This window comes from Neofelis nebulosa, chromosome 16 (assembly GCF_028018385.1).
Source record: "Neofelis nebulosa isolate mNeoNeb1 chromosome 16, mNeoNeb1.pri, whole genome shotgun sequence".
Classification (NCBI taxonomy): domain Eukaryota; kingdom Metazoa; phylum Chordata; class Mammalia; order Carnivora; family Felidae; genus Neofelis; species Neofelis nebulosa.
The window spans coordinates 34,997,540-35,006,900 of record NC_080797.1 but is presented as its reverse complement, the minus strand read 5'-3'; the positions used below and the strand labels follow the sequence as shown (position 1 = coordinate 35,006,900).

Below are 9,361 nucleotides of genomic sequence, written 5' to 3'. Positions count from 1 at the left end.
GGCCCCGACTAGGGTGAGGCGAGTGAGGCATTTCAGATGCAATTTTTCATAAGGTGCCAAGAAACTCAGTAAGCGACATAACAGTATTTTAACATAATATTGTAAAACACACAAAAATTAACGCAAAACCCCACGATGAATAAAATACCAAAATTTTAAATAAAGACAGGATCTGCCTTTGCCCTTGCACGACCCTGCCTCCCTGGCTTCACCCTAATCCCTCTGTGGGACCAGGGAAGGGTGACTGCCTCCCTCTTTCTAGAGCTCGGCTGGAACTCTGGCGGACACAGGTGCGCCGCGGCCCAGCTGGGGGCTGGGCGGCCGCTTCCTCCCGCGCGCAGTCAGTTTCGGGTTTCGATTCGCCGCGCCTGCGCCGAGAGCCCCGCCCCGGCCCGCCCTGGCCCGCCGCGCGCTCCGCCCCCCCGGGCTATATAAGGCTGCTCCGCGGGGGTCGTACCACGGCTGGGCTCCGTGTCCCTCCGCGCAGGCGGGAGGTCCCGGAGAGCTAGTGCCTGCCTAGGCGGCGACGGCGGCGCCCCCCTCATCATGGTGAGCGGGCGCGGGGAGGCGGGAGCGGAGGGAGCGGGCCGGGCCGGCGAAGTACCCTTACGGAAAACGGGAGTGTGGGGGGATTTTCGGGAGGAAGTGCCATGCAAATGAGCACTCGAAGTTCCGGAGTTGAGCTCTGGCTTCTGGGCCGTGGAGTGCAGCCCGAGGTAGGGGAGACGCGAGCCGAGTGGGAGGGCGGCACGGCCGCCGCAGGAGGGCGGGTGCCGGGCGCCGCGGGAGCCGGGCAGACCGAGTCTGGGTCGGGGGTAGCGCGGGGTGGGCATTCCTCGCCTTCTCCGGCCCGCGGGCCTTGTCTGAGAAAAGCGAGGGCCAGCGCAGCGCTCGGAGTGCTGCTGCCTGGGGGCGGAGCCGCTGTGGGAGACCGCGTACCGCAACAAGTGTTACCACCTGTGGCTTTTAGCGGGGCGGAAAACAAGTGGCTCAGGGAGGTGCCGCTGACAAAGTGGTGGACAGAGCTGGACCCTGGACGCAGGTGCCCTGGACCGCGCGGTCCTGGGGCAGGCACAAAGACCACGACTTTGTAGGGGGGGCCAAGGGCAGAGGAGGAGGTGGCAGGCGTGGTGAATGAGGCCCTTTGTGCGGCGCTCTCCTGCCCTGCCCCCCACCAGGCCTTCTGTGGGACCATTGTCCCCCCCCCCATCCCAGACAAGAGAGTATTATCTGTTGCTGCCCTTGTTCGGGGGAGGGAGGCAGTCTTTGGGTAACCCTTCTCCACCCCCACCCTCCTCTGCACACCCAGAGCCAGGGCAGCTGTGGCTTTGCCCAGACATAGCAGCCCCACCTCCAAAGAGGTCATCCTTAATAGGTGCCAGGAATATAAAATTAGGGTCCTCGCCTAGAACCACAGGCGCACACTTAACGCTTTCCCTTGAGAGGTGGCAGCAGTGGGGGATCCCTGAAGCTATAGCTCCAGCCAGAGGGAATTAAGAGTTGAGGAGCGCCCAGACAAGCTCTCCCCTCCCTCCTCTACAACCAGAGGCTGACCGCTACATACTACAGAGAAGGGAAAGGTTCGAGCTGCCGCCCGGCAGGGTGCCCGCAGCCCCGGGGCTGCTTGTAACTCAGGGCTGGGAGCCCCGATTCGATTCGAAGGAGGCCAGAGACAAGGGGCGAGAGACTGGCGGGGTGGCCCCAGGCGAGCTGGCTGACTCTGCTCTTCCCCTCCTCACACAGAATAGAAGCTTCTCCCGAAAGAGCCACGCGTTCCTGCCCAAGATCTTCTTCCGCAAAATGTCATCCTCAGGGGCCAAGGACAAGCCTGAGCTGCAGTTTCCTTTCCTGCAGGATGAGGAGACGGTGGCCACACTGCAAGAGTGCAAGACGCTCTTCATCCTGCGAGGCCTGCCGGGGAGCGGCAAGTCCACGCTGGCGCGGGTCATTGTGGACAGGTACCGCGACGGCACCAAGATGGTGTCTGCCGACGCGTACAAGATTAACCCCGGCATTCGAGGAGACTTCTCTGAGGAGTACAAGCGGCTGGACGAGGACCTGGCGGCCTACTGCCGCCGGGACATCCGCGTCCTGGTGCTGGACGACACCAACCACGAGCGGGAGCGGCTGGAGCAGCTCTTTGACATGGCCGACCAGTACCAGTACCAGGTGGTGCTGGTGGAGCCCAAGACGGCGTGGCGGCTGGACTGTGCCCAGCTCAAGGAGAAGAATCAGTGGCAGCTGTCGGCCGACGAGCTGAAGAAGCTGAAGCCGGGGCTGGAGAAGGACTTCCTGCCGCTCTACTTCGGCTGGTTCCTGACCAAGAAGAGTTCCGAGAGCCTCCGCAAAGCCAGCCAGGCCTTCCTGGAGGAGCTGGGGAACCACAAGGCCTTCAAGAAGGAGCTGCGACACTGTAGGTGGCAGGCTGGCCAGGGTGCGGGCGGTTAGCCTCATTCGCGAGCCTCCCTCGCTGGGCACGGGGTGCTGTGTGCCCGGGACCGCGTGGTGTCCCCGCGTGGGGAGCCGGCTGTGGCAGGCAGGTGGAGGCTCACCTGGTGTGAGGCACGGTGGGCTGTGGGGGGAGGCGCTCCCCGGGGCACCTCTCCTCTCACTGCGCCCTTCCTACTCCCCCTCCCCCCCTCCCCCCCATAGAGACCACTGACCCTGTCTTCAGGGCAGGAAACATAGACAGGAAATGCATCAACATTTCGTATAACCTTAGAGGGAGGATCTGGTCCCGTTGTCTTCTAACTTGTTTTTAGCCGCAGAACCATCTTTTGAGATAAAGTATTCCACGGAGGGGGCGCCTGGCTGGCTCAGCGGGAAGAGCACCTGGCTCTTGATCTCAGGGTCATGCGTTTGAGCCCCGTGTTGGGCGTAGAGATTACTAAAAATATAAACTTAAAATATTCCATGGAATCCTAAGCTGCCCAAAACTGACAGGACTATTGTGACCTCACTGAGGATGGGTCCAGGTCTCAGACTGGTTTCCCCCCATTTTGGACCATCTTTCTACTTGCAGTGTCCCCACCCATGTTTCTGTGTTATCACTCAGAGGCAGGTGATTTGTGCCTGCGCGTTGCTCAGAGACCCTTCTTGGCTCCTAAGGCTGGAATGCTGGGAAACCAGGAAGCCGTGGAGCCTACGGTGACATCGTCCAGGTGTGACCCCTGTGCCCGGAACGGCTTGGCAGAAAAGCACCGGCCAGGCAGGGCTCCTGGTTAGAGCTGGTGGCTCTGCCTTGGAGAGTGGCTGCCTCTTGAAACTGCTTTTACCGTTAAAAACTACAATCCTTTTCTGCCTGCGACACAGCAGGAGAAATGTAATGGGCCTGCTCTCGGGTCTCCCACCCCTGGGGAGGGTAAGCGACATCCTCGCAGGGACTAGACTCTGGGAGTAAATAGGACAGACCTAGTGACTCGGAAGCTAGCCACAGGCCTAGAGTCTGGAAATTGAAACCCCGGATACTCCAAGTCTCGCCACGTAATATCTCTTCATATCCCAAGCATGGTCTCCTCCAAACAGGCCTGCAAGGTACATGCTCTGGTGACCAGGTAACTTCTTGTCCAGGAAGCTCCGAGTGCAGTGGGGCACGACTCGGAGTGACCCTGGGGAAATGGGTGTATAGTCACCCTGATGGTACTTGATAAAGACAGATAAGGGTCGATCACTTGCCCCAGGCCGAAGGGCTTATGAGTGGGCTGGGATATTAATTATGCTCTGACTCCTTCCGTCGTGCCGCACAGTTCCAACACTCCTTTGCCTTTCTACCCTATTTTTCATGACTTGCTTCCCTCTTTCAGACGTGTAGCTGCTGAAGCCGATTCCCTTGGCCTCTGCTGCCTGTCCCTGGGTTATAAGTGCCTTAGTTTTCAAATCTGGAAAAGAGCTATAAAAATCTGCATAACTAATGTGAAGTCAAGGAATTTAGACACCTTTTTGTAGCTCTGGCGTGGCTGTTTGACCACCTAGTAAATGAGTGAATTATTGTGGATTACTGAGGAACTTCTGTTTGATCTCCAGTTTTTTGTTTTTTTTTTCCTCTTGAGCCTCCATGGTTGTGGTGACAGATGTTGGGATGGCCCCTGCTCTCCTGCCCTGACTGCCCCACTCTCTCTCCCTGCAGTTGTCTCTGGGGATGAGCCCAGGGAGAAGATTGAACTGGTCACCTACTTTGGGAAGAGACCCCCAGGCGTGCTGCACTGCACAACCAAGTTCTGTGACTACGGGAAGGCTGCTGGGGCAGAAGAGTATGCCCAGCAGGATGTGAGTGCCCCCCAGGGACACCCAGCTGAGGTGGGGAGAGGGCAGGGTCTCCTGGAGATGGGTGCCAGTTCAAGGCAGACACCAGAAACCAGACAGCCTCTCAGAAGAAATGGCATATCCTGCTCCCTTCATCCCTCCACAGGCTTAGTCACACAGATGTCACCTACCCTTTCTGGGGAGCACCCCCCTGCCCAGCACGCCACCGGCCTGTGCATTCACCCCGAAGGCCCGCCCACCAGAGCATTTTACTTTTGATGCCCGGCAGCAGACTCGTGCTCTGGCCTAAGCTTGTGTGGAGTCCCGAAGGCCAGATGTCCCCTGCCCCCAGGGAGCCTGGTGCTCTGACATCCCTGTCCCCGGGTCCTAGGCCTGGTCTTGCCCTGGAGTAGGGCGCATGGAGGGATAGTGAGGCTTGTTGGCTTTGAGGTGCCAGACCCCTCCCTCCCACTCTGCTGCCGCCCTAGCCTCTGCCGTGTGGTCCTTACATAGCAGGTGTCGCCCGGCCGCACGCTGCTGTCTCCAGCCTCCCCGGTGTCTCCCCTGCTCGTCTGCCTAGGTTGATGCGGCAGCCATCTTCCTGTTTATTGGTCTCCCCAACTTGCATTCTTTACTTTGGTTTGTGGTAGTGTTCTTGGCACCTAGCACAGCTGCATGAACGAATACGTAACATTGTCCACTACCATCCCAACCACTCGTGCGCGTAACAATATTTATTAAGCACCTGTTCTGCGCTAGACACAAGGGATTGTGAGCAAAAGTGGAGACGTTTATGGTCAGTCGGGAAAGATGGCCTTTTTCAGAGAATCAGATATAACCAGACATGTAATCAGATGTAAACCAAGGTGTACGGGGTAGATTCTGGTTGAAGGCATTGACTTCTGGCCCCACCCTGTCCTCTGGGATATTGCCTGGGTACCAGGGTGGCTTATTACCAGGATGAACTGAATAGCAATGGCATTGGCACTTGTCACATGCCTGTTACTCTTCTAGAGTCTTCACCCAGATACTCCTTTAATCCAGGCACCGAGGTAGGTTCTAGTATCATCCCTGTTTTACAGGTGAATAAGCCAACACAGCAAGGTTAAACAGCTTGCTCGGAGCCCTGCAGCTGGTGGGCAGGGAGGATGGCTGAGTTCAGGGAGTCTGGCTTCCAACTCTGCCCATGTCTGGCACCTCTGGCACCTTGGCTTTGTCACATTAGCCTGAACGGTGTCCGTAGAAAGATGTCCTCCTGGAACACACGGGCTGCGTGCGGCTTTCCCCCCAGGGCTCGGCTGCCTCGTGCTCACCTCTGTCAGGTCCATCCTTGGTCAGCTGTCCACCGCAGGGGCCACCACCTCCAGCTTAGCTGTCGTCCTCTCCCCACAGGTGGTGAAGAAATCCTACGGCAAGGCCTTCACGCTGACTGTCACTGCCCTCTTCGTGACGCCCAAGACTGCCGGAGCCCGGGTGGAGCTGAGCGAGCAGGAGCTGCCGCTGTGGCCAAATGACGTGGACAAGCTGTCCCCCTCTGACAGCCTGCCCCGGGGCAGCCGTGCTCACATCACCCTCGGCTGCGCGGGGGACGTGGAGGCCGTGCAGACGGGCATTGACCTCCTGGAGATTGTGCGGCAGGAGAAGGGGGGCAGCCGAGGCGAGGAGGTGGGTGAGCTACACCGGGGCAAACTCTACTCCTTGGGCAGCGGGCGTTGGCTGCTGAGCCTGGCCAAGAAGATGGAGGTCAGGGCCATCTTCACGGGGTACTACGGGAAGGGCAAACCTGTGCCCACGCACGGCAGCCGCAAGGGGGGTGCCTTCCAGTCCTGCACCGTCATCTGAGTGTCCTTGCCGCGGTCAGCCCCTTGTTCCTTACAGGGAGAGCAGGGAGAGGGAAGCATGCCTTCTGCTTTTTTTTTTTTTACTCAAAGTTAACCTTCTTGTAACTTTTTAAAAACTTGTAACTTTTCCTGCCCACCCTCCTCCCGCTAATGCCCAAGCTTTCAACACAAGGTGGGGTAGGAGGCACCATTCAGGAACCCAGAGCAAAGCTGCCCAGGCTGAGCCAAGCTGGGCCTGGAACTGCAGCCACAACCCCGAGCCCAGCTGCCTGTTACTGGTTCCCCTGCCCAGAGCTGGCCAGCGGGGTGGAGGAGGTCACCTCAGAGCTGCAGGTACCCACAGGGCGGTCACTGCGGCTGTGGGAGACTGGCGATGGATTCGGGGTGGGGGGGAATCCCTGGGCTTAGACCCTGGATCTTAATCATTGCAGCCCCAGGAAGTCTGGGGCTTTTTACCAGAGTAGAAAAAGGGGGTGTACGTCCCACCTTTGGCCCTAAGTGCCTGTCCTCTCCTCCTCCACACTGTAACTAGGGAACAGGTGGATAAGTAGGGGAGAAAAGAGAACAGTAAGCAACAGCCACTCCCGGATGGCCACAGGGCTTCCCCCTTCCTGGGATGGGGACGGGCTGGTCATCCTTTCCAGCGGTGTGGCTCTGCTGTGGGGATGGGGAGATCAAAGCCAGAGAAAGTACCTCGGTGGGGAAGCTCCTATCTTGCCGTCTGCCCAGCCCAACTTGCCCCCTTAATGCCTCTGCAGGCCTGTGTGCCTCCTCCAAAGGGCGTCAGTTGGTGGGGACCAAGAGCCAGTGGGGTGGACGCCTGGCTGTTAAGGGCCAAGCCCTGCCTGGTGCCTCCGGGAAGGGGTTTGGAACATCGGTGCCTGTGCTGCGGTTCCTGGGGTGCCCTCTGCTGCCCCCTGCTCAGTAATAGGGCCTTGCTCATTGAGTTGTTACTGGACGAAAGTGCTCGAGTTACTATCCTGGCTTTGCCCAACCTCAGTGACTTGTAAGACTGACAGTGAAATAAACCGTGTTAATCCTGGCCGCGTGCAGTCTCTCTCACCCCTTCTGTGCCCAGCTCGGGCCTCCCTGGGGCCGGGGTTGGCGTATCAGGACTGGCTTTGTCCCGCAGCGTGGGGCCATCGGTCCTGTCTCCCCTCTGCTGGCCGGGCACAGCTGTGGTGAGGCTGGGCAGCTGAACAGTGTTGGCTTTCATGAGGAGGCAGAACGGAGAGAGGCTGATCTTAGGCACAGAAAGCGGGGGCTGCCTGGGTCTGAGGGACATGGAGTGGAGCCTGTCTCCCCCACTGACTGCAGCAGTGGGCCCACAGGTATGCCAGCCCAAAGCAAGGAGAGGGCCTTCCCAGCAAGACCCACGGTCCCTAGTCTGGGTCCTTCAGTCCTCTAGGGACGGGCCACCCTTAAACACAAGGCAACACCTGACACTGAGGAGTTTTGTACAGGCCAGTAGGAGCTTCTCAGGCCTACCTCGGGCGTCCTGTCACCATGGCCTCGGCGACAAAGCGGGAAGACTGGAAAGGGGCAGGGGCTCAGAAGGAAGAGAAACGTAAGTTACCTGTTTGGTCCACAGTCTTTCCCCAGCCATCGCTACTACCGAAGCGCCAGAAGTCTAAGCTTCAGCCAAAGTCTCAAGTGTCTCTGCCTGGAACTCCTAGAAAGATTACTTGCAACAAACACTAAACTTGACCCGGATAGCAGGACCCTGACCACTATTTCCTTCCCCAGTTTGCCTCCCACACAGAAAGGGACACCAGTGGAGAAAGTGAGGAGTACATGCTAAGAATGCTGTCTCTAAGCGTGTGAGTTTAACGTCTGTGCCCCAGGAGCTGCACGTCCCACCTGGAATGGGCCTGGGGGTCAGGGAGGCCAGGATTTTGTCCTGGTCCCCAGCTCCCTTAGCCTACACTGGCAATAGGACAGCAAGGGGGTCTGGGTCAGCCCAGCCACATTCCATGTGAGCTCTGGACACACACAGCTTCTGGTGATTTGTGGTGGCCCTTACATCAAATAAACCCGTTCTCTGAACTCAACTTCCCCATGACTGACATCAGGCTGGGCCCAACAACATACTCAGGGCCTGCTGGGTACTCACATGGCTCAACAGGTTTGGGAGAGGCGGCCAGCATCCCCTTGCCATCAGGCCCTAGGTGCCCACATCCCCTGTGGGGCAGCTTGCTGAGCCTGAAATCCATGCCAGCACCAGCTCCGTGCTGGGGGCTCAGCTCTGGCCCACCGAGTCTGGAGTGACACAAAGCAGCTGCCAGAGCAAAGTGCCAGAAAGGGTCAAAACATTTTATTCTCTTAATTTTTTTTTCTTTTTTAATAAAGTTAAACAGTAAAACAAAAATTCACAAGCTGCCTCCCTGTCCACCCCCCGCCTCCCTCCCCTCCCCGCAGTCTTCGGCGCTGGCTCCCTCTCCTTCCCCCCACTCACACAGACACAGGGCATCCAACTAAGAAAACGAAACTGCTCTAAGGATGGGGAGATGAGATGAAGGGAGGAGGTGAACTGTGCCCACGTTCAAGGTTACACTGAGCAAGTCTCCACTTTCTGGGTTCTGGATGGTTTCCTCTCCTTAGCCAAATTGAAAAAAGAAATTCCCTGGACCAGATGCTGTAAGGGAAAAGAAGGGCTTGTTAGTTGGCTCTGTGTGGGAAGATCACTTTGCTCTGATGACGGGAAAGTCTTCGAGGGCTGCTTCAAGTTCAAACAGAAAAGCTGCCAAGTCAATCAACAAGCCTGGGCCTGGGGGTATAAGGGGAGCAGGTGAGCAGCTGTCTGTGCAGCTTCTAACCTTCACTCTTGGAGAGGCCCCGGTACTAGACCGCGTGAACGCCTCCCTGGCCCTGCAGAGGTGGGGCACCAATGGTCCCGAGGCATGGTACACCCAGGAACTTCCCTACCACCATCCTCAGCAGCACCTGTGTGGATCGGTACCCTGCTGGGTGGGGGTTCTGTCACCTCTACTTAAGGGCCCCCCTGACTCTCCCATAGCGGGGAGCTGCATTATGGGCCTGTGATCTGGAAGCTCCCAAGAGCAGCGGGCATACCCACCTTCAAAGCTGAAGCCCCCAGGACCGCCAAAGAATGCCTTGAAGATATTGTTTGCGTCAAAATCTGTGCAGCAAAGTGAGAAACAGGGAAGGGGCAAAAGGTGAACAAGTTAGACCTGTCTGAAAAGGAACTTAGGATGACATGGCAGATGGGCCCCCAAGCTTTCCCAGACACACCCCTCACCTCCTTTCCCTAAAGTCAT

General features: G+C 58.0%; 2 protein-coding genes across 6 annotated transcripts in view; one reads left to right on the top strand and one right to left on the bottom strand.

Moving 5' to 3' along the window:
• Positions 1-402: 402 nt before the first annotated feature.
• CNP (2',3'-cyclic nucleotide 3' phosphodiesterase) lies at positions 403-6,155 on the top strand. Of its 3 annotated transcripts, none has more exons than XM_058705451.1 (4): positions 403-549; positions 1,744-2,413; positions 4,127-4,266; positions 5,635-6,155. In XM_058705451.1, the coding sequence occupies exons 1-4, from the start codon at positions 547-549 to the stop codon at positions 6,082-6,084; spliced, it is 1,263 nt and encodes a 420-aa protein (XP_058561434.1). In that variant the 5' UTR covers positions 403-546; the 3' UTR covers positions 6,085-6,155. The 3 variants fall into 3 exon arrangements, with proteins under 3 accessions (XP_058561434.1, XP_058561433.1, XP_058561435.1); XM_058705450.1 differs by lacking the exon at positions 403-549 and adding an exon at positions 604-716; XM_058705452.1 differs by lacking the exon at positions 403-549 and adding an exon at positions 1,405-1,580.
• Positions 6,156-6,773: 618 nt separating this feature from the next.
• DNAJC7 (DnaJ heat shock protein family (Hsp40) member C7) overlaps positions 6,774-9,361 on the bottom strand; it is a 29,108-nt gene continuing 26,520 nt past the window's right edge. For all 3 annotated transcript variants that reach the window (XM_058705447.1, XM_058705448.1, XM_058705449.1), the window contains 2 exons: positions 9,160-9,222; positions 6,774-8,718 (listed from right to left, as the gene is read on the bottom strand). In XM_058705447.1, the coding sequence (XP_058561430.1) occupies positions 8,681-8,718; positions 9,160-9,222 (101 nt within the window). In that variant the 3' untranslated portion in view covers positions 6,774-8,680. The remainder of the gene's footprint in view (positions 8,719-9,159; positions 9,223-9,361) is intronic.

Bases quoted from the DNA above. Each gene is read 5' to 3' on its own strand.
- CNP (XM_058705450.1), top strand. From the start codon at position 651: ATGCAAATGAGCACTCGAAGTTCCGGAGTTGAGCTCTGGCTTCTGGGC. The intron at 2,414-4,126 runs GTAGGTGGCAGG...CTCTCCCTGCAG, and splicing joins CAAGAAGGAGCTGCGACACT to TTGTCTCTGGGGATGAGCCC. The intron at 4,267-5,634 runs GTGAGTGCCCCC...CTCTCCCCACAG, and splicing joins AAGAGTATGCCCAGCAGGAT to GTGGTGAAGAAATCCTACGG.